The sequence below is a fragment of the Cibotium barometz genome, chromosome 40 (assembly GCF_041138505.1).
Source record: "Cibotium barometz isolate CiBa-2024 chromosome 40, ASM4113850v1, whole genome shotgun sequence".
NCBI classification, from domain to species: Eukaryota; Viridiplantae; Streptophyta; class Polypodiopsida; order Cyatheales; family Cibotiaceae; genus Cibotium; species Cibotium barometz.
In genome coordinates, this window is record NC_141085.1 from 30654173 (window position 1) to 30679201 (window position 25029).

The 25029-nt window shown below is 45.8% G+C and overlaps 1 protein-coding gene across 4 annotated transcripts in view; it reads right to left on the minus strand.

Moving 5' to 3' along the window:
* LOC147615401 (amino-terminal region of chorein) overlaps positions 1-25029 on the minus strand; it is a 55597-nt gene that overhangs the window by 25213 nt on the left and 5355 nt on the right. For all 4 annotated transcript variants that reach the window (XR_015262846.1, XM_086779495.1, XM_086779498.1 and 1 more), the window contains 10 exons: positions 21657-21745; positions 21481-21547; positions 21303-21365; positions 21039-21200; positions 20834-20927; positions 20597-20676; positions 20425-20500; positions 20267-20310; positions 20082-20149; positions 19510-19595 (listed from right to left, as the gene is read on the minus strand). Coding sequence is in view for 3 of the 4 variants with exons in the window: in XM_086779495.1 (XP_086635621.1) it covers positions 19510-19595; positions 20082-20149; positions 20267-20310; positions 20425-20500; positions 20597-20676; positions 20834-20927; positions 21039-21200; positions 21303-21365; positions 21481-21547; positions 21657-21745 (829 nt within the window). In the remaining variant the exon portion in view is untranslated. The remainder of the gene's footprint in view (positions 1-19509; positions 19596-20081; positions 20150-20266; positions 20311-20424; positions 20501-20596; positions 20677-20833; positions 20928-21038; positions 21201-21302; positions 21366-21480; positions 21548-21656; positions 21746-25029) is intronic.

Genomic DNA, 25029 nt, shown 5'->3' on the forward strand with positions numbered 1-25029 from the left:
TTATCATCCAGGACAGACGTCCCAAAGAGGGACAATGTCACCATTTGGTCCATCTCCATTTCTGGAGCCACTTCTATGGGACTGTCACTCCATAGAGCGGCCAGATTTGTGCCATGTTCACATGGGGCAAGGCCAGTGTCCCATGTGAAAGGGCCAGTTTTATGGTATCACATGGACGGGAGCCAGATCAGTGCCACCCGTGTGCGACCAGAGCTGCGTCACATGGACGGGAACCACTTTCGTGTCACCCATGTGATTTGCTTCGTGCTGTATGAACGGGAGCCTGTTGGTGCCACCCGTGTATAACTAGGATGGCGTCTTACCTATGGGACTGTCACTCCATAGGAAGACCAGGACATATTTATTTATATTTGTCGCGCCAGTTTTGTGCCCGACAGGAACCTCTTGTACAAGTTTCATGGAAGGGAGATTTCGTCCATTATTTGTATACATGCATTTATGCCTGCATGCATAAATTTGTTTTTGCATGACTTGTTTGCGTGTGTCTGCCTGTTATGCCGTGCCAGTACATTGGACGGGGACGCCCCCAGTGTACCGTGGAATGTTGTTTGCTGGCTTGGTGTTTTGGCGTGTGTACAGGTGGTAAGTATTTTTCGTTTTGGCCTTTTAAAATGGTAAAACCCATAAACTTGAGTGAACCTTAATATTTATAAGGTATTGTGTTCACACTCAATTTAAATAGGGGCTAGACACTTGCTTATGCTTATGAGGGGAGGGCCCAAAGTAATAAAATGAACTAATTTTTTACAACCTTTTAAAAAAAAAGGCTTGCATGGAAATTCCCACGTGTGGGTTGGTGGAAAACTTGCCATCTTCAGGGCAGCTACCTGCCGCCTCCTCCACGCCTGCTAAATTTGCCCCTACACACCTCCTCCATGCTTGGAAGGACTCGCCTATGTGCTGCCCCTACTGTACCACCTGCAGTACCCGCCTACCTGCGGCCCATGCGTACCTACTATACCACCTGCAATACCCGCCTATTTATTGCCTTGTGTACCTGCTGTACCACCTGCAATACCTGCTCATTTACTGCCTTGTGTACTTGCTGTACCTGCTGGCTGCCCATGTGTACCTACTGGCTGCCCACGTGTACTTGACCAATACCTGCTGTACCTGCAACTGTTGGCTGCCCACATGTACCTGCTGGCTGCCCATATGTACCTGCTGTACCTGCCCTGGGTACCGGCTGGTTGCTTTGTTTACAGCAGCTGAAGCTTCCATTTGGAGTATAATACAAGGGAAATGGTCTTCATTACTGAGATATGAATTAAAATCCATGCCAGGTACTTATTTCAATATTTTATCTCAAATTCAGATAATAATTCAAGTTAAATGTTGTTATTACAAGCTTTGTGTAGGTAAGTTCTGCTCCAGTTGCATACACTCTGGAGGATCATTGGAAAGAGGTTTCTCCCTTGACTGCCCTGACCGCGCCCTCATTTATAGAGGAGCCAATGAAGGTCAAGAGGGTATGAGAAAAAACCAAGTACAAAGCTTAATTGGGAGAACCGGAAAACATTCCCTCCGCGGTGTACACTGTTGCTTGCGTTAGTACGGACGTGCCCGTTTGTGCACGGTCCCGGAAGACCAGTGAAAGACAAGTGTACACCCAGTGAAGGTGGGAACGAGCCTGTGATTTGGAGCTACTCCGACCAACACTTTCTTCATCGGTTTGAACCAGATTTGTTTGGTTGTTTGCACTCCCTAGTGGAGGAATCTAGCCTTTTCAGGCCCATGACACTTGTACAAATATAAATACTCCAAGAAATACAATAAGTATTGAGGGGGGGGGCGGAAAGGGCTCCAAGAAATACAATAAGTATTGAGGGGGGGGGCCGGCCGTTTCCGGCCCCAATGCTGGTGTCATTTGTATTTTTTTTCAGTATTTCCAGTGTTTGTGTTGTTGATGTTGTTTCCATTGATTAGTAATAATAATAATAAGATTAAGTGTTCTAAATATGTGTATATTGTCTTCCGATCTGTAGGCCTACTGTAGGGAGCGGTCACATTGGTATCAGAGCCTGGTCGTCTCTCTTTCTCAAAAGGAGACACGGAGTTTTGAGATCGGAAGCAAGCACGAACACTTAATTCAATGGACAGCCACGGAAACCCATTGGAAGTGCCGAATTCGAGGGGCCAATCAAGTGCTTCACAGGATTCCGATGCCTTGCATGGAAGGCATAAGCCTCTTTAGGACAGCCATCACGTGGTTAAGAACCCATGCACGAGGAAGAGCCCAATGCATTGAGGGCTGAGTTGGAGCACATGAAGAGGCTCTTGCAGGCAAAAGAGCAAGAGCTAAAATTCTTGCATGAAGACCCCCATGTACATGTCAAAATACGCAGCGGAAATGATAACCAAACTTGGGTCGACAAGAGCAAGTAGAGTGCAGAAAATAGACAGCACAAGAAACACTGAGAGATAGGCGTGTAAACTCTTCTCTATACACAAGATCCCATACAAAACTGAATGAGAAAATGGTGAGGAACATGGGGCCTATTTATATGCCCCATGGATGCAGTCGGCTAGCGCTTGAGGGCTCTCCATGACTGCATAAAGCAAGTCGGCTGGCAGAAAATATCTCCACGACTGTACAAAACAGGTCGGCCAGCATCAATACCTCCACGACTGCATCATAGGCAGTCGGCCAGCCACCAGGAGCACATGAGGTGCAGTCGGCCAGCACCAGGGGCTCCTGCCAACATGTGGCATCCATCCACACCATGGAAAAACGGGGAAAAATGGGAAAAAAATACGGGGAGTGAGGAAAAATGATAAAACACCTATACAGGGCGGGCGCACCCACAACAGAAGCCCTGGTGTCTGATTAAGACAGGAGATGACTTCTAACACCCCCTCTCAGAACCTGGCTGTGCAATCAACCCAAGCGAGCTGGAGTGCCGCCTGAGCGTAGCCTGAGGTAGAGACTTCGTGAAGAGGTCCGTCGAACAATAAAGTAGCAAGATGTCACCAGCCAAGATCTTCTCACGTACAAAGTGATACTGTACTCTATGTGCTTGGTCCGGGCATGGAAGACCGGGTTCCGAGTAATAGCTATACAACTCTGGTTATCGCACTGGATGACTGTGGGCTCCTTCTGTGGAAACCCAATCTCGCCTAGCAGCCTCCGCAGCCACACTACCTCGCAAGCAGCACCACAAGCAGCCCAGTACTCTGCCTTTGTCGAAGAGAGGGCAATAGTTGGCTGCCTCTTGCTGCTCCAAGAAACTGCTCCTGAGCCGAGGGTAAAACTGTATCCTGAAGTAGATCTCCTCGTGTCTGGATCTCCTCCCCAATCTGAGTCACTCCAACCTTGGAGTCTGACTCCATCCCCTCCTGTGTAAAAGAGTCCTAGATCCTTCGTACTCAACAGATACCGCAAGACCCGCAATCCTGCGTCCCAATGAGACTTCAATGGCGTCTGCATAAAAGAGCTCAACAGCCCCACGGAGAAGCTCAAGTCCAATCTAGTGTTCAGCAACCAGATCAATGAACCAACCAACTTCCGGTACTGCGAGGCATCAACTGGCTCACAAGGATCAGTAACGGTTAACTTTGTGTTTGGGTCCATCGGCGAAGTAATAGGCTTGCAGTTCTCCATCCCAAAGGCCTCAAGCAACTCATGAACATACCGTTGTGCTGAGAGACAAAAAACCCCCTCTAGGTCTGCCAGATCTCCAATCCCAAAAAGAAGTGGAGTAAGCCTAAGTCAGTCATCTCAAACTCCTTTGACAAGGCAACCTTCGTCACACCAATGTGCTCCACATGACCGCCGGTGAGAATGAGATCATCCACATAAAGGATGATAATCGTAACCATGCCGCGTTCCCGAAAGAGATACAGGTTAGGATCTGCAACCGATCTCTGAAATCCAGTCCGAACAAAGAAGGAATCAATCTTCTGATTCCAAGCCCTAGGAGCCTACTTAAGACCATACAAGGCCTTACGTAACCTGTAAACCATCCCTTCTGATCCTGGAACAATAAAGCCTGGAGGCTGCTCAACATACACCTCCTCCTGCAGGTCACCATTAAGGAACGCAGATTTTGCATCCATTTGATACACGGGCCACCTCTGAGAAGAAGCAAGGGCAAGAACGGTCAAAATCGTGGACATCCGTGCTGTCGGTGCAAAGGTATTGTCAGGACCCTGTGTTTTTCTCTGGACAAGATGCAGGTGTGCACGGGGACATGGTGGACAGTGTGAATGGCATCAGGTTGGAGTCAAAAAGTAAACCCATGTGTGGACAACCCCAAGTGTGAAGGGGGCCAAGTGATGAAAGTTCTCTCTCATAACCCATGGGGACAAAGGATTTTAGAGGGGACAAAGGTTTAAAATCCTTTAAAAATAAAAGAACCCCTTTTTGGGGATAATCGTGGCCCTTATGCTATTTTGGGGCCACGTGTGCTTTTTGGGAAAAAGGGAGGGGCTGGCAGGCAGAAAGGGGCGCCTACGCCAGTTTTCTTCTTTGCACAGAGGCGACTGCTGGGTTACAGGGAAAAAGCACCGGGCTGAATACACTACCTTCTACCTCTCCCTTGGAAGGGGATTGACGGGCTGCAAGAAAGCGTAATGGACTGCGCTCGCTTTCCCTCTCTCTTTCTCTTGCATACTGGCAGGCTGGAATATGTGGCTACGCTGGTCTGCAGGGATAGGCCGGCTGAAGGATAGGACACGGTGCATGTGGAGGTACGTGGGCTGTAGCCAGGGATTGCAGCCTACGTGGCACACAGAGGGGCACACAGAGGGGCTGGTTTTTCTCATGGCAAGCAGCCACTAGGCGGCGCACACGGGCAGACAGACTGTGGAATGTCTCTCTCTCTCTTGTGCAAACAGACGGACTGTGGGAGAAGTAGAAGCGTTCAGGTGGCGCCCAGGGATACAGAGAGTTTTGCTTTCTCTCTCTCTTAAAAAAGGGCGAACTGCCACAGGACTGAACAGAGCGTGGGTCTCTCCCCCTTCCTGGTGAAAAGATGCGCAGACAGTTACATGGCTGCTGGAGGCGGATAGAGCTGGCGCAGAGACTGTCGGCATGGACTCCACGTGGACGGACTACAGAGGTGCACATGGTGCTGATCCTCCTTGCAACGGGACTGTTTTGGGACAGTTTATGGGCTGTTTTTGCTTGGCTGCAAATTCAGCAATGTACTTGGGTTTTTGGCTGCAAGTACAGGTCATTTGGTTATGTTTCTTGGCATGGGAGTGATGCAAGCTCGCATGGCTGTGTGCTCATGGAGCAGATTGTTTTCTTCCTGCTAGAAAGGAACAGTGGTACCTACAGCTATGGGCATCACTATGTTGCCAGATGTTTCATGAGGGAACAGGTAACTAGATGTATGGAAACAGGACAGAAGTTTTCAAAGGGAAACAGGCCTAAGGGTTTCATGTGGAAACAGGTCGTAGGTTTTCTCGACGAGACATGTTTTTGGGTTTCTCCAGGAGATAGGTCTCATGCAGGCAGAAGGTACAGGAATGGACACATGTTTGGTACAGCCTTGCTACTGATTGGACAGGGGACAGGGAATCCATGACAGAGATGGATAGTACCCTTGGGAGGTAGAGAGGGTTTGCACAGGTGTGTCAACTGTATGGTATGTTGTGCTATGATACGAGTTCTCTTTTGAGAGACAGTTTGGGAGTCTGTGTTGTGATGCAGAAGCACTGGATGTGTCAGGGTGTGATGATGTTCATAGTGTGAGAGGCTATGGATGGTTGTGGCAGCCTTGATCATGGGAGAAAGCTTCTGTATGCAGACTCAATGTGAGAGAGAGTCTTTCAATGTGAACAATGGCTGGATTTGTCTAAAGATGCCGTGTGGACATAATCAATTAAAGAAATACCGCAAGGGGTGCCACTGCGATTTGGGGCCAATCGGTGTCTGTGTACTGTTTGTAGGAGCACTCCAGCTCCCTCTGTTTGTTTTCCTTTTCTAGGTCCTCAATGGCGTTGAAGTGTTTTATGTGCGAGTGTTTGTTTCATCGCCCTTTGCTTTCTGAAGGCCGGTTTCAGGTATCCTCGTAGTCGATGCCTGGCCGCTGAGCATAACCTTTAGCCACAAGTCTGGCTTTGTGTTTGTCCACCGACCCATCAGACGCATATTTGGTCTTAAAGACCCATTTGACACCAATGACTGACCGTTTCGACGGCCTCGGTACCAACTCCCATGTGTTGTTCTTCTCGATGGCATCAAGTTCCACCTGCATGGCTTTCCTCCAAGTATCCTCTGAGAGGGCTTCCTTTACGGAAGTGGGCTCCTTGTCTCGCATAATACGAGACATCAGAGCATAGTTTACCTGAAGAAGCTCCGCTGTATTGCTTTTATCTCGGACTCTGTGTGATCTTCGAGGGCCGTCCTCTGTGGTCCACTCAGAGGGTAACTCCGTGACACCCGACTCACGGGGGTGTCCAACAACCACCTAGGTACTCGAACAGATCGTGGAGCCTCCTGTGGTCGCGGGGGCTCTACTCCAGCTGCGGGCTCAACCTCCTGTACTGACTGAGGTTGATCAACTGGAATAATGGTCTGGGAATCATCATCAGACTCCTCTGGATCTCCAAGAAGTAGCGGCTCCTCGGCAGTGGATACTGGAACATGCTCGTCAAAGACCACATCCCGGCTGACAACAATCTCGTTCCTGTCTGAATCATACAATCTGTATCCCTTGGAAAGAGAATTATACCCCACAAATACAAGCTTGCGGGACTTGGAGTCAAGCTTCCCCCTCGGCTTCTTCGGAATATGTACATACGCATCACTCCCAAAAACACGGAAGTGTGAGACATCAGGTTTCTTGCCAAAGTATGCCTCAAATGGAGTCATATGTGGTACTGAAGTCGTCGGAGATCGGTTGAGGGTATGGACACCCGTTGCCACAGCCTCTCCCCAAAGTGGACGAGGAAGATCATGATGCTCAAGCATGGTCCTCGCCATCTCCACCACAGTCCTGTTCTTGCGTTCTACAACTCCATTCTCCGAAGGCGATCCTATATTGGCCAGTTCCCTTTTGATGCCATGATCTGCACAAAATCTGAGGAATACAGTCGAGGAGAATTCACCTCCTTTGTCAGCCCTGAGAGTCTTTACCTGAAATCCTAACTCCTTCTCCACCATCATGTGCCAATCCTTGAACCGTGCAAAAGCTTGGTCCTTCTGGGAAAGAAAGTAGACCCACGTGAATCGGGTACAATCATCAACAAGCAGCATAAAGTAGAGAGATCCTCCCAAAGATGGTGTCTGCTGAGGTTCACACAAGTCAGTGTGAATCAACTCCAATGGTTTCGAAGCCCGCCTCGAAGCCTGCTTCAGAAAGGATTCCCTGTGCTGCTTACCACGTATGCAAGAACTGCAACGCCTTTGCCTACTGCCAACATCTGGCAAGCCAACCACCATCTGGTCTCGAAAAGCTCGCCGCAATGCATCCACATTTAAGTGGCCAAAACGAAAGTGCCACAAATCTCCGACCTGAGAACCTGTCAATGAGGAGAGTGCAGAGACCTTGTAGATACCATTATCCACACCGCCTTCCCAAACAACCTGGCCAGTCTCACGGTCCCGTAGAGCAACTGAATGCTCCTCAAACTCCACCCGAAAGCCAGTCTTGCATACTTCATGCACTGACAGAAGATGAAAACCCAGAGCAGGGACATAAAGAACACGGGAAGCATGCTTGCCCCCCTTGCCGTCAGGAATAATCTCCATTCGGCCCTCACTGTGTATCGGAATATAGTGGAGTCGTCGCCAATAAAGATGCGACCTGACTGCCGTTTCAGATCCAAAAAGAAGTCACGGGACGGAGTCATATGCCTCGAAGCACCACTGTCAAGAATCCATTCCCGGGTATCCTTCGCGGTGAAGCCAACTGCCTCCTTGCTTGAAGAAGATGAAGCGTCGGAGTCCATCATCTCTAAGTGCACAAATGCAGGAGTCTTTGCAGCTGAGGCTGAGGAATCAACATTCTTCCCAGTCCGCTTAGGACACTTCCTCCAATAGTGGCCTTTCTCGCCACAATCATTGCAGAATCTTTCGGCCTTCAGCTTCTCTCGTTCTGAGTCAGGCTGCTTCTCAGAAGACTTCTCCGGTGAAGCCTTCCCTTTGCCCTTGTAGTTATTTCGGCCTTTTGACCGTTGGCCAGTTAAGGCCTCCGAACTTCCGCTGTGAGGAGGGTTTGTGAAACGTTCCTCCTGGTCCAAGACCATTGGCACAAGCTCCTCCTAGGTAATGGTGCTGAGCCTGCCACTCGTAATCAACGAGGAGTAGAAAGCAGAATACTGAGAAGGCAAGTGGGACAGCAAAGTGATGGCCATGTCTTCAGATGATATCTCCTTCCCAGCCTGGAGGACTTCTTGCTGAAGGGCCTGCAGCTTGTTAATGTGCTCCCGCATCGTTGATGACTTTGCAGGATTCATAACCCGCATCTACACTTCCAAGGAGATCCTCTTCATGGGTGATACCCTGTTATAAAGAGAAGCCAAGTGCTGCCATATGCCTCTGGCCAGCGTCATGTGCTTTACATGATTGATCACTTGTGGTGTGCAATTGAGGAAAATAAATGACCGGACCGTGGCGTTGACACGATCCCACATCTGTGCCTGTGCCCCTCGGTCCTTCATCGACAGTAACTCCCCTTCCTCTGCTTCCAGCCGTGGAACCCCGATGACAATGAAATCAGCAAGGTCATATGACTCCAGCACAGACTCCATCATAACCTTCCAAATACCGTAATTGTTCCCGTCCAACTGACGGTCCACAGGGAACGTGGGGAGAGTCGGGATCTTCACGTGCTTCTCAGCCATTTCTAACAAATCTGCCATCGCGGGGATTAAACTGAAAAAAAGGGTGGGTGGGTGGGAAAAAAAACTCTAAACCTGCAAGTGGCTGTCCGGCACCTTAGTCCGCCTTCCTCTTGCAACTTCTCTTCCCGAACAGTCCAAACAGTCCACCAATCAGCAACTTAACTATCCCCCTCTTGCTCAGAAAACTCCCAAGTCTATCAAGAGCCTAGGGCTCTGATACCATGTCAAAATACGCAGTGGAAATGATAACCAAACTTGGGTCCACAAGAGCAAGTAGAGTGCAAAAAATAGACAGCACAAGAAACACTGAGAGATAGGCGTGTAAACTCTTCTCTATACACAAGATCCCGTACAAAACTGAATGAGAAAATGGTGAGGAACATGGGGCCTATTTATATGCCCCATGGATGCAGTCGGCCAGCGCTTGAGGGCTCTCCACAACTACATAAAGCAAGTCGGCTCCGGCTCGCAGAAAATATCTCCACGACTGTACGAAACAGGTCGGCCAGCATCAATACCTCCACGACTGCATCATAGGCAGTCGGCCAGCCACCAGGAGCACATGAGGTGCAGTTGGCCAGCACCAGGGGCTCCTGCCCAACATGTGGCATCCATCCACACCATGGAAAAATAGGGAAAAATGGGGGGGAAAATACGGGGAGTGAGGAAAAATGATAAAACACCTATACAGGGCAGGCACACCCACAACAGAAGCCCTGGTGTCTGATTAAGACAGGAGATGACTTCTAACAATACAAAGTGTCATAGAAGCCAAGAAAGCTGATGCTATGGTGGACATGACTTTTGAGTCTATGGCTCGAGAAGTGGGCAAGAAGCCAAGGGAGTTGGCACTCTCTTATCTTATCCGCAAGGGTGACCTTAAAGAGGGAGAGGATGGACATCTTATGTTCAAGAATCCACACCGTTTGCAGCATGGAGACCCAGCCTCTCAAAGGTTGAGATCATATTTGCATAAAGAAGAAGTATCGGTCACCTCTCGCCATGCATCCACTCCTCATGGCATAGGAGAAAACAAATTTATGCATGCTGAAGGCCATTTGGATTCTAGGTATGTACATCATGGGGACAGTGGTCGGCATGCAAGCCAAAAGACCTTGCCCATTGAGTTGTCTCGTGGCGAGACAAGGCATCTTTCAGCGAGGTCACATGCAGTGGGGCCACAAGAATCAAAGACCCATGTCACTTTGGCTAGTGGAACACCTATCATTACCCATGAAGCTCATGCAGAGAGAGCTGCCCCGTTGGATAGGGGCAAGAGGAGGAGGCAAGAGCTTGAGCCTCATGCCAAAAAGCTCAAGGAGTTCAAAGCCGGGGACAAATCAGTGAAATTTGATGTCTATCATGGGGAGTTTGATGCTTCCAAGGTGCTTGCTTTTGTGGCCCAGTTTGATATTGCTTTTAGTAAAGAGGACTTCACTGAGAAGTCCAAGATCCGTCACGCAAGCATGTTTTTGAAGGGGACAACTGCCCATTGGTGGATCACTGAAAAGACCACCGAAGACCCCATTTGCACTTGGAAAGAGTTTAAGGACAGATTTTATGTCCAATTTTTGCCACCAAATGCAGAGCATACACTCACATTAAAGTGGGATAGACTTGATCAAAAGGATAATGAGAGTGTGCAGTAGTATGTAAGCAAATTTTGGAAAGTTTTGCTCGAGGTTACTCCTTTCATGCAACTCTCCGAGGATGAAAAGAAAAGAAAGTTTCGTTCCGGGTTACAACCAGCCTATCGTTTGGGCATTGAATTGCACCCGAAACACACTCTTCAGCAACTTATAGCATCCGCTCTTGCTACAGAGCAATTGGTGCTCAAAATCAAGAAAGATCAAGGTGGTTCCAGGAGCAAAGAGAAGGCTGTCCCAAACCTGCAAAAAGGTGGACAGCCACCTAAAAAGAGCTTCCGGGATGTCCAGAAAGGAGGTAAAGCTGAAAATACCTCGTCCAAGGATATGGGCCAAAGAAGAACAAATTTGGCTTGACCCCCAAGCAAAGGGAGCAATATACAAAGGAGGGAAAACGCTTTTCTTGTGGCAGCAAAGAGCATATGTTTAGACAATGCCCCAACCGCAAACCAAAGCATGAGGACAAGCAACCCAAGGAAAATGTGCATGCAGTTCCCAATGTGCAGGGAAACACAAAGCATGATGGAAAAGAGAGGATGGTATGCAAAGCATAGGGTCAAATCAAGGATCAGCCCGCTCTATTTATGTTTGATGATTGTGCAACAGATAATTTCATCTCTACCCAGATAGCAGCCGCCTTGGGTATTGAGGTTGAGGACATGGGGCCTCAAATTGAAGCAGAAGCTGGCGTTGTTGGTAAAGAGGCGCAAGTTACCCCACTTATTGGAAAGTTGCGCATACATATTCAGGGTTATCTTGATCATGAGCATTTCTTGGTTGCCCCACTTAATGGATGTGATGTACTGCTTCGCAAGCCATGGCATCATAGGCTTCAGCCCCGCAAAGAGTACAAGACAAACAAGATTTCCTTTATGCATAAAGGCCGCATGCATGTTATTGATGCTCGCAAGGAAGGGGATTCTATCCCAATTGTATCTCACATCCAGATTAATAAAGCAATGAAAAAGAGTCTTTCTGCGTACTTGGTTTTTGTTCGTGATAGCATTGAACCAAGTCATGAAAATGTGGATGTTTTGACTCAAGATAGGCTGAATTTTCTTCATGCATACAAAGATTGTTTTGCTGATGCATTGCCTGGTGAACTACCTCCTCAAAGGCCCGAGGATCATCGCATAGATCTTGTGCCTAGTAGTTCTCCACCTAACAAACCCGCATATCGTGTGAGTGCCGCACAAGAAGAAGAGATCATGAAGCAGGTTAATGAGCTTTTGGAGAAAGGTTTGGTACAGCCAAGTTCCTCACCTTATTGCTCTCCCGTGCTTCTTGTTCAAAAGAAAGATGGGTCATTCCGCATGTGTGTGGATTATAGAGCTCTAAATAAGCTCACAATAAAGAATAGATTTCCAATCCCGCGTATTGATGACATTTTGGATAATAAGCTTGATGGCTCGGCTTGTTTCAGCCGTATTGATTTGAAGAGTGGTTATCACCAGATACAAGTGGTGCCACAGGATGTCCACAAAACTGCATTCAGGACAGCTTTTGGATTGAATGAATTTTTTGTGATGCCTTTTGGTCTCACTAATGCCCCAGCCACATTCAATCGTATTATGGATAGGATATTCCAACCCTATCGAAAATTCACAGGTGTATTCTTTGATTACATCTTGGTTTTCTCCAAGAATGAGCAGGAGCATAGGACTCATTTGGCCACAATGTTTGAAGAGTTGCGGAAGCATAAACTCTTCATTAATGCCAAGAAAATTGAGTTCTTTCTTTCAGAGATACACTATTCGGGTCACATTGTATCCAAGGATGGTGTAAGAATGGATCCTGCCAAGATTGAAACCATTCGAAATTGGCCCGACTTGCAAAATGTACATCAAGTACGTAGTTTTATGGGGTTATGTTCATATTACAGGTGCTTCATAAGGCATTTTGCTATGATTGCCACCCCTCTACATGATCTCACGAAGAAGAAAGCCACTTTTAAATGGACCCCAAAGGAGCAGGATGCCTTCTTGCAACTCAAGAATGTTATCATATGTGGATCCGTATTGATTGTTCCCGACTTGCCAAGGTCATTCATAGTCGAATGTGATGCTTGTGGCGATTGTATAGGGGCTGTCCTAAATCAAGAAGGTCATGCAGTTGCATATGAGAGCTGTCGATTGCATGATGCCGTAGTCAAGACAGATCATCAAAGCTTGAGATACTTTCTATCTCAAACAAAGCTTTCGGAGAAGCAGATGAGAATAGCAAACTTTCTTTCCATGTTTCATTTTCAGATTGTACATACTCCGGGAAAGAAACGTGTGGTGGCAGATGCATTATCCAGGAGGCCTTATGTGGCTGCAGTTTCAATGGCCTCTCATGGGGACTTATCTGCCATGCGAGATTTGTATCACTTGGAAGCTGATTTTTACCATATATGGATTGATTTGATGGCTGGTCACTCACATGCCTCTTATGTGATCAAAGAGGGTTATCTTATGAAGGATAACTGCTTATGTGTGGTAAAGGATATGCGTCCAAAGGTTATGGAGGAATGTCACGCTCCACCTTATGCTAGTCATAGAGGTATCATGCCTACTACACGCATAATTGAGAGATATTTCTTTTGGCCAAGCATGCGTAAAGACATTGAGGCATATGTACGTGCATGTCTTACTTGCCAAAAGGTGAAATTTGACAGGCAAAAGCCTCCAGGTTTGCTTCAACCATTGCCTATTCCCTCGCAGCCATGGGAAAGTATTACTATGGACTTGCCTAGATCCCAGCATGGGAATGATGCTATTTGGACCATTGTGGATAGGTTTAGCAAGCAAGCTTACATCTTGCCCGTCAAGAAAACCATTAAAGTTGATCATATGGTGAAGCTTTTTCTTGCTAACATCTTCAAGCATCATGGTATGCCTAAGTCCATTGTTGGGGATAGAGATCCCAGGACTACGAGCCTCTTCTGGAGGGCTTTATTTAATAACATGGACACTAAACTTGAGTTTTCATCAGCACAACAATCATCCACACATCCGCTATCAAGAGTTTGCCACACATCCACACATCCGCTATCAAGAGTTTGCCACACATCCGCCAATCCAAGGTTGGATCAAAACGTACGTACGGATCCAATCCGTACCGTACGGGGATCCGTACGTACGGATCGATCCGTACGCGTTTTTTTTTTTTTTTGGGCTTTGCTTTGCTTTGCTTGCCTGCAATATACATTTCTCCTGCGATAAACGTTTTTTTTTTTGGGTTTCGCTTGCGATAGCGTCTAGACTCCGTACGGCGCACACCTTCCGGTAAGGGCCTCTACAGTCGCACTCTCTCTCTCTCTCTCTCTCTCTCTCTCTCTCTCTCTCTCTCTCTCTTCGCTAGACTGTCGCTGTCGCTACTGTCGCCGCCGCCTTCCTTTCGCTTCGCCTCCTTCCCGGCACCTCGCCACCCTTGCTCATCTTCTGTGTTCGCCTGGTCTCGTCCCCTTTTTGCCACCCATCCTTGCTCAGGCCCCCAAGGCAGCAACATAACTCTCTCTCTCTCTCTCTCTCTCTCTCTCTCTCTCTCTCTCTCTCAGAGCCTTAGCCCACCCTCTGTGGACCGTGCATAGAGCTCTCAGCCTCTCTCTCCTTCAAGTCTCTCTTTGTCTCTCTCTCTCTCAGCTGAGCTGCCCACTAAATATTATGCATTGCATGATTGCTGAATCCTGATTGAAATTGTATGGCATTGCGCATTGAATTTGTCAGAGCAATCATGCATTGACTTGTGATTCTAATTTCTCACTTTTGAATTAGTAGGTTTTTGACCTTGTTGTGTCTCTATTTCGAAAGTTTTATATGTCAATGTGGACATGGACTGAAATACCGTGTAGGTGGCTGAAATTTCTGAGATTTTATGTATTTTTACCAATGGTACGTATTTTTACGTACCTTAAAATTTTTTTCCGTACCAAACAACGTACAGTACGTACGGATCCGTACAGTACATAACGTTTGGACCCACCTTGCGCCAGTCCACTGCCAAACCCCGCACAGGTACCATGCCTAAGAATTGTTGGTATGACGACGAATGCCATATCACACATGCACGTCTTTTGCAAGAGTTAGCTATTGGCCAAATCCAGAAGAGTCACATTGAACGTATCAACTAGAAACTGACTCGCCGCAAGAAATGAGCACATTATCGTAAGAGCACGAGGACTCTCTGAGGAGGTCTTTAGCACCATCGGAGTGAAACAAGGATGCCCACTATCTCCAACCCTCTTTGAACTCTACATAGATGATATATCAGACTTAATTGACAGAGGCGGAGACAAAGGAGCTTCTCTAGGAGGTATTCTTGTTTCCATCTTTTTATATGCTGATGATATTGTACTCGTTGCAAATTCTAAGGAGGGGCTACAGAAACACATGGGATTTTTGCACACAAAGGGGGCTCTCAATCAAACTTGGGAAAACCAAGGTTATGGTATTCCACACCTCCTACCCAATTGCAGGTCGTACAAAGATCACTTACATGGGTAGCAGGGTTGAGGTAGTGCTACCTTGGAGCTACCTTCACTAGTCCACGCTTCTCTATGATACAGGCAGCACAGGATACACTCACTAGAGGATATGCACCTCTAGCCCTATTGGAGATGCAGTGTTTCCAGGCGCATTTTCAAGAGGGGAGGACGAACAGTTGGCTTTTTGACACCCTAGTCACCCCAGCACTTATGTATGCAGCTCCCTTCTAGGAGCCAGATTTATCCCCGGCAGATTGGCAGCGCGTAGAGCGTCCTCAGATCATGATGTTATCACCGATGATACGTAGCAAACCATCTATTCCCCACCAGATCATCCAGGCAGAGTTTGATGCGGCTCCTATGTTGATGGAGGCCCTCTTCCAGACAGTCACTTATATACAAGGAGTGGGGGGAGATGGATCCACTTCGACTCCCCCAACTTGCACTACAGTCATCACAACAAATAGCAGCCAGAGGAGAGTACTCACTTGGTTTCACGCACATGGACTACAGATGGACCAGCTCCCTCCATTTCAATATGACCCAGATTCCCCATACATTAGCCTTACACATAAGGACAGGAACTAGGTGATCCAATACGATTTTTTCGGCCTATACACACGCAACACATGGATCACACCAGTAGACCCATTGCCTACCTAGATGCAATACTACAGAGATCATTTCCTGAGATTCACAGCAGATGGTTTCATACAGAGACTAGTCTTCATGTCCCATGCAATGAGGATAGCCATTAGCCAGCTTACAGTATCATCCCATAGACTGAGGATAGAGACTGGCAGAGCTGAGTGGATACCCAGAGAGGACAGGACATGTAGACTTTGTCAGACAGGGGTTGAGTCAAAGGAGCACTATGTTTGCCAGTGTCAAGTCTACTATGAGATATTTCACTGTCTATTCAGAGAGGGCTTTGGACCCTTATCCCAGATCATGGAGTACCCAGATCAGAGGTGCCTTGGACTCTTCCTACTGGAGCTCAGTCTCAGCATGCATGGTCCATTAGCACGTATGTATATGCTTTTTGGACATGGGAGCCATCCATGAGTTACAGATTTTTAAAAGGATGCCTCGCTAGCCCACATCGGATAGCCTTACATGCTTCTTACATGGAGGGGGGTTTATCACACTCGACTACTTGATGGGACCACCACCCATTGCGGTTGATCACACATACCTCACTTTCACCATTTCCTGCACATCCTCGCCACCCATTGCTGATCCCCCCATATCCACTTTCACCAGCATTCATTTTCACGGAGACCTTGATTTTGTCTACGAGTATCACTCATCTCACCACCTTTCCGATCTTGATCTCACATCGCCAATCTCCACCCTCACATCACAGCTCTCTTCCATCATCAATGAACCAGCCAAGCCAGTCTCCCCTACACCACCGGCTCCACTGCCCTGCCCCCTGTGGGCTCACAGCCAGAAAATGGGTGGTTTGATTATGAATACAAGAACACGCGGCTTCACCTCCTACAGGAGCAGGTGTGCTGGCAAATCTCTCAAAATGCAAAGTGTCTCCCATGGTCCACCACCTTACCAATCGAAAAAAGCGTTCTTAGCCGACAGCAAGGAATTCTACATTCTCTTCTTAAGTGAGGACAACTCGGATGCATAGCACATTCTCGAAGAAAAAAAACCACCCACGCCCATCACAGATCCCCTAATATGGAAGACTTATGAGCAACATCTATGATGAACCAAAGCAGCCCACACCACAACAACGCAAGCCACGCCCCACATCAGCCATCCTCTTAAACACTACCAATGTCACCAGGCCCCTATTAAAGCTGCATAATGGTCAAGCCAAGGACCATGAGAATCTTCGTGCAGAATTTCCTTTTATGACACCATGTTAGTTTCCGGAAACAAACGTCAGGAGAAAAGGACTTATCCTGATATATATACCTTCATAGAACTTACGAATTGAGAGATTTGAGAAAGAAATAATAGTGAAGAAGGACAAAGACAAAAACAAAGCATTTAAAAGATCAAAAATAAATAAACTAACAAACCTAGCTACTAAGGAGAAGAAATCAAAAGATAATATCAAACGAAGACTTTTAATTAAGACATTAAACAAAAAAAAACCAAAATAGCAAAACAGAGAACTATAAACTCTAGACCTAAAGCACTAAGAGCCCGAACCAAACATTAAGCTAAACTTTAAAAAAGACTTTGACTCAAAAGTGCAACCATTAACTCCAATGTCTGTCCGAACATGAACTGTAGGTTCATCAACTCTATCATGCATAGCATGGACAATAAGCTATGACATCCCTACTCACGTCATCAGTGCCCAAGAATAGGTGCAGGTTTGTATAAGGTAGTCCAAAAGAACATGCTTTATAAAACCAACGAACTGAGTTTCTATCACTCTCCGGACGTGATATAGCTATTTCCTCGCCCCCATCCTTGCATACCTCTTTAATAGGGCCTGTGTGAAGGCTTCCCCCCCACTCCCCCTTTGATCACCAACACCGTTGCCCCCATCCATAAATTAGGAGACTGCATAAACCCCAACAAATACAAGATGATCATGCCAAGCCACACAATGGCCAAGATATATGGGGCAATGATGGAGGGTAAAATCAGTTTCTTCGCAGAGAGAGAGAGGGCTGGAGAGCCACCAAGCAGGCAACTACTCTACTATGAATCGTATATTTACTCTCCAAGCCATTATTGAGGTGGCTAAGGCACAAAAGCAAAAAGTATTATGTTCTTTCATTTTGATTTTCTTTTGACTCCTGACTTCCAAGCCACCTACAAGAGCTTCAATTTCCATCAAACATGATATGGGGAAGTGATGGCCCTATACAAAGCCGTGACTCCCAAGGTCTTACCTCCAAAAGGGCTCTCAGGGGAGTATCGGGGATAAACATGGCTGCCCACTCTCTCCTACATTGTTCTCTCTCTCTCTCTCTCTCTCTCTCTCTCTCTCTCTCTCTCTCTCTCTAAACATGGCTGCCCACTGCCCACTGATAGAGCAGTTATCTTATGTCGTGCTCGTCGGCCACGCCCACTAGGATCCCGACCACGGCATCCTCACCATCGCCAGATCACAGCCATTATTGCTCGGCATCGGAGGCGCCTACCTCGCTTCTACGACCTCTCCATTCTAGACAGCCCCATGGCAGAGATACTTGATCTAAGGAGAGGGCAACACTTCAACTGATCAGCATACATGGATCTACCTAATATACATTTTCAGTATTTTCCAATATTTTCTACTCAGTATCATCTCGGAGTCTTACAATTCTGTTCTTATAACTGTAGGACAATCAGACTATCAGTTTATTGTACTTTTCAGTCTCATTTAGTTGTTCTCTTTGATGAGACACCAACTTCAGATGTACTCTCAGTTTTGGTCTCATAGGCCACTATGGCCTCTTAGAGACGTTAATATATCATTTCATTTCTCTCTCTCAGTCTCTCAGATACAGTTTCATGAGCTGAGGATGAAGCTCTAGCTATTTGACACACTAGTCACACCTGCACTATTGTATGGAGCTCCCATATGGGGTCCTAATTTGTACCACAAGAGGAGTCGGAGGGGGGAGCTAGCTGAGACAGATACACACCTGCACTATTGTATGGAGCTCCCATATGGGGTCCTAATTTGTACCACAAGAGGAGTCGGAGGGGGGAGCCAGCTGAGACAGATACAGAAGAGGTTTATGATGGATGGTAATAATAAAATGTCCTTTATATCATGGTTCTATCAACTCTCTGTAAAGGTCTATTTGCTTTTCGTTTTTTAATGTCTTAGTAGGACAATCAATATGGTTGTTTGTTGATGGTGGTTGGAATATCTTCATTTATTATTTTAAGTTCTTCTTAATGTTAATGTCAACATCATTTTATATGTTATCAAGTGATCCAGGTGTAGCGAGCTAGACGCCCAAGATCCACCTGTCCGAGGAAATGCTCCGGTTGACAACTTTAGATCCAAGAGATCCTCTGGAGAGTGCCGCCGGCATTTATATGGTTGTTTGTTCTCTTAGCTCTAGTTGGGGCTACTAAATGATTTTCAGATCCGAGAGATCCTCCAGAGACACAGGAATGCCCCTCCACAGGGAGTGGATGTGGAGAGCCTCTATAAAGCAACAGGACCCACTTTAATCTCATCATACATTGTATCATTGTATGATTGTGCCACTGGGTTTTATATGGTTGTGTTTTCTTTTTAGCTCTAGTTGGGGCTTTTTATGATGTTCCAGAATTCAGTCACTCCATGGACATCCTGTGATACTTTTGGTCTCATAGACCCTTTGGTCTTCTGTAGACATTAATAGAACAAACTTTCTTTCTTTCTCACACATACACACATCCATCTATCCGTCCACACACACATATATAGTATATGTATGAATCCATCCATCCACACACACACACACACACAGTATATGTATGTATGTATAGGTGTCCACTCGTGTACATACAATAAAGAACAAAACAACAAAAAACCATTGATGACCTTGGTACCATAACAATTTCAGGATGCAACAAAGAATGTTTAAGCATGACAACTATGCAATCGAAATAATCAAAGGTTACCAAAATTTGGGACAGGAGGTGGCTCGCTACACCTGTCCTGCATTGCTGGTTGCACCAAAGTACTACACGGGTGTGAAAAGGTGTCTCTGCAGAAAAAAAAGACACCCAACTTTTAGGCCACTCTATTATCATTCACTTCTTTTTAAAAAAACATATATTGCTTAACCCCTATCTACAAAGTCCTTCAGCCACATATTATGTTTGCTTAAACGCGGTTGATGGTATAAAAGTTAAAAGCTTCTGGCCAACTGGCAACCTGCAATAGGTATAATGCTTTGCATGGTTCTACAAAAAGAGCAAAAAAAAAAGGACCAGCTTAATTTACCAATTCAAGGTTTCAGCTGCCATGCCTGAAGGTTAATCCCCACTCACATGCCAAAGTGGGTGCAGGTTCATGCATAAAGATATGTCCACCTTAGTGAACAAATGTTCATAGATAAACCATTGTACTGACTATCACTTCTCTGGAGGTGAAGAGCAATCGACGCCATAAAGGCTGGCGCGCGTACACACACAAGGTCTGAAAAGCAGTGATATTCGCAGCAGAAAACCTTATAACAAGCCAACAGTACCTCAAAAATAATCCTCCAATGTAAATACGAGCCATTGTTTTGGTTAGCTCCCCATCTGTTACAGTTGACTGCACGCAAGTTTACAATGTAGACTGTAAGGACTTCACTTTAAAACAAAACCTGCCCTCCATCATTAAAGCTTGTGTGAAATTCAAATGGATAAACAGTGTTTAGATGATGCCTACTCTCATGTATTGCAAACTTTGCAGGAGCAACTCCAGCTGAAAGTCTGCTCACAATCATTCACAAATCAACACATCAGAAACAGTTAGAGAATGCCTGATTGCCATACTAAATAATCAGCAAAGACACTGCTCCAAAGAAGGTTCATGGCAATCCAAACCTGCATCTTTGATGCAAAGAAAAATGTGATCAACTTTCACCGATACCATGGAGCGTCCTGCAGCTTCTGCTCCTGACTGCAATAACTTCCATGTGTTAAACCGCTTATAGATCTTAACAAAAAACCAGAGTTTTGTAACATATAGGATGAATGCCCGTTAAATACACTTGACCTGTGTAGATCTTGGGCCCACATCTCCTCGATTCATGCATACATACATGCCAGTCATAAAGCGAAGAAGTGCCCTCAATCCTGACAAAGGAAAAACACATAAACATGTAAGCCAATGCCATCACAGAGTTGACGACAGTTCTTCAAATCCAGCCTTCATCTCGGATAATGTGACAAAACAAAAATACAAGAAAAGGGAAGCACCTAATGGACTTGCTGAGACTTGGAGAAACATTACCTGGCTCACTCAAAGCAGAGCATACGGCCTCTGGCACGTGCACTTGAACCTCAAGTCCAAGTGGATTGTTCTGTTCTGTTCTGTGCATTGTGATCTACAAGGCAAAAGAGGTTCAAGTTTCCGAATTTTCAGACCAATACATCAGGTTTGCTTCCTTCAAGAACATTTGCAAAAATGAAAGGGTATACAGTTTCTAAGAGATTACAAAAGCTTTTCCAGATATGTTGTCCAGAAACCGTTCTCCCCCAAAAAAGAGCCTCTTTGCACCATCATCATCAGCTTTCAGTTTAGAGCTTGTCAAGCGCTCATCACTGAACATATCCGGGTGTGGAAGTAAATCCACTGACAGGGACTCCCATTCTAACGTCTGATTACAAAACAGATTAGAAAAATGTGTATCTTGAAAAACCTGATCAGCTGCATACAATATGTGAATCCAAACTCTATAGAGAGACTATGCTAGACAGACCTTGAAGACATAGATACATCTCTTGTTATTGGAGAAGTCACGGGCTTCTTTCAGATTCACCACCTAGCCATCCCAATCACAAAGACCTTGACAAACTCATTATGACTTAAAGAAATGTGTGTATATGGGTGCATCCTTGCGTGGGTGCATGTGTGCATCAACCAGAGCTTTGAGATACCTGCCAGCCTTCATTTGTAGTGTACAAGAGCAAGTTGCGGATCGTTATAGCAGCAAGTGGAGGCGTCCTGCATTTACAAGAAGAACGGTTTGAAATCGTTAAGACAGTGGATCTCCTCACACAGACAAGGAGAAAGGCAGGAGTACATTGGAAATCAGATAAGAAAAGCCCTTCACCAGGAAGCTCCTTCTTGACCAGCAGTGCCACCGCGTGTCTCCAGCAATAGATTGACCGTTCCTACTTGCAACGTCATACCATCTGCAATCTACATAAAGAAACGAAAACCAAACGCATTGTTTCAGAAAAAGGTTGCAATAAGTCATCACTGCCTAATTTACTGAATCTTAGGAAGAAATCATTGTGGCATATCATGCTTGAAGGTTGTGAAAAAAACATGCAGACTTTGGATTCTACATCACAAAGATGCTCACCGTATAACCAGACTATCAGCTCAAAAAGCATGCAGACTTTGAAGGTTGTGAAAAAAACATGCAGACTTTGGATTCTACATCACAAAGATGCTCACCATATAACCAGACTATCAGCTCAAAAAGCACACAAGCCAAGAGATTATCAGCCATCTTTTGTACTATCTAAGTTTTCAGCAGTAATCTTTCTCTGCTCTTTCATCTTTCATGAAGTGCAACCATTTCAACAGCTTTGTGTGTGGTGACAGTAAACACCGATAGTTGTGTTCTCTTACATGGTATCACAGCCTAGTCTTTGCATAGGACAACGTTGATTAATCATTGTCCAGAACTAAGTGTGAAGAAATGGCTCTTCGGCAATTCAACCATAGAGTCCATAGAAATATCTTCCATTGGCAACTATAGAATTGGCAATATATACGTACATGTATATACAAGATGTGGCTAAGAATGAAGACATCAAATCACAACCCTGTGACCTATACTCCTAGCTAGCACTCACCTAGAGAGAAACGGTATGTAAAGTCCAAAACTAAAGCAGGTGAATATGATGATTTGGCAACCCACGTATATACATACACTAATGCTCCTAGAAACAAGGAGGAGGAGCACTATACTGCCATATGAGAAATGGAAGGCATTGCATAATGCAGTAACAGATCATGGGGATGATGGCAGTGCAAGAATGAAGAAGGGAGATGTGTGGAAATCCATAGACAAGATCTTCCAAGTCTGCGAGAGGAAATGTTGGGACAAGAATGAACTTAACTTCTTCAAATCCACCATCGAGAAATTTCGGAAAACGGTGAAAGATGCATGAAGCGAATTAAACATCACACATTATATGTTTGAATTCATTTCATTCATTCATTTCGAATTTACTTATTCACAATGGTGAGGAAGCACAAATGTGCCTCTCTCTGTTTGCCAAATTTTGTGGAATCGATCACCATAAGTCCATTTTGATGCCTTTATGGTTGCTTGAGCACCTCCACACACATCCTTGAACTACTTCACATCCGGCCTTTGTATTTTGACATCCAAGGAACCAGGAACAAAGGAGAATGCTCAAGGTTTATATTCCATTGCAGGGAATTGAGTATTCTAGAACTCGAGGGTTGTCCAAGTTGTATCCAAAAGGAGCAACTCTAAGATTGAACAACACTAAATCTTTTGTACAAGAGTCATCGGACTAGTATTGGAGGTGGCAATTCACCTAGCTACTCTCGGGTTATCGCATGACTAGAAGTTGTGGTGAATTACCCCATATGCAAGAGCATGGGAAGTCGAAGAGCCATATATAGGGTGTGGTGGCACCTTGTCATAGATATCTTCTCCAGCAAGGTTTTTGGGAAAGCAACAGTTGGGATATGAGAGCCCTACCAACGACATTGCTTAGTGCCCTAGGGTAGTGTGCATGCTATTGCTACGTGACTTTGACATGGTATCGAAGCTCGAACTATGTGGTCATGGGCGATCCTAACCTCTGTTTGATCGAGGTGCTCAAATTGAAGGAGGGTGTTGGAGGTGGCAATTCACGTAGCTACTCTCGGGTTATCGCATGACTGGAAGTTATGGTGGATTATGCCATATGCAAGAGCATGAAAAGTCGAAGAGCCATATATAGGGTGTGGTAACACCTTGTCATAGATATCTCCTCCGGCCAGGTTTTTGGGGGAAGCAACAGCTGGGAGATGGTAGCCCAACCACCGACGTTGCTCAATGCCCTAGGGTGGTGTGCGCACTGCTGCTACGTGACTTTGACACTAGCCATCTCATGGAGGCACTGTTTATCACTGAAGGAAATTAGAAATGAGTACATGGATATGAATGTTGTTACTCTACCATAGTCAGACACTAGCATGGGTAGTTGAAGTCCAATAGGAACAAGTGTAAAAACCAAGAAATTGGTGTCAAAACCAAGGAAATGTTTGTGCATTCATTTGTTTATTTGATTTATGCTTCTAAGAATGTTTGTGTGTGTGTGTGTGTCAAGGGTTGGCGACGCCCGATTAATGTCAAAGTTGACAATGCGGAAGCAGTATTGCGTTAGTGAGAAAACGCTAAGGGAGAGAGGATGAGAGAAAACGCTAGCAGAGAAAGGGAGAGAGAGGGTGCACAAACGCTAGAGAGGTAGAGAGAGAGAGTATTCGAACCAACACAACAGCAATGAATTAGATGTATTTTTACAATGGAGCTAGGGTGCTTATATATCCACAAATGGACTTGGCCAACCTCACTTGAGATGCATGCAAAAAAAAACAATTTTAACACCCTCTCTGCAGCTCATAGTGGACATAAGTAGGAATACCAAGTCGATGAAAAAGCTACCATGGACACCCTAGCAGTGGCCAACCACTAGGTACACCTCGGATTTGCAACCACCAGCTTGTCACCACCAAAAATGCCATCCTGAGCACCAACTGCCTCAAAGAACATTGAACTGTAAGCCACACTACGTCCAAGAATCCCCATTCATGAACTATGAACACATCACGTCCAAAAAACTCCACAAGATAATGAACTTTGATACACACCCTGTCCATAATCCCGAAAACAACAATGAATGACTGCAGCACATCCATAGTGTTTTATACGCCATGTTGGTTCCTTGCCAGATGCCTAGTGCTTTGAATTCCGACACACGGATCCAAACACCCAGAAATTGAACTCCGACACACGGGTTCAAGTCGTCAAAGCGGGAGCACAAACTGCCCCTCTCTGCCACTCACATGCCTCTCTCTGGCTGAAGCACGTGGTAGCATCCATCCACCAAGCTAGAATGCTGGAGCATGTGCCAATGTAGTCCTCGCCACACCGGCGTATCATCCCTGGTAGTATCACTGTCACCCACTGTCATCCTCGTCAGCTTTGCCTTTGCCTTTGTCATTCGTCGAGCCTTGAGCTTTAGCTTTGGATTTGCAATCCCGAGCCAAATGCCCTCGCTTTCCACACTTATAACAACGGCTCCTAGACTTCTTATTGAATTCCGATGCAGCATGTGCCGATTCTACATCCTTCGGAACTCGAATCTTGCCTTAGGAAATGAGCACTGCTTCCTCCTCAATGAGAAAAGACTTGAGATCATCAAATTCCAGCTTTTCCTTCGTGACTTGTAAGC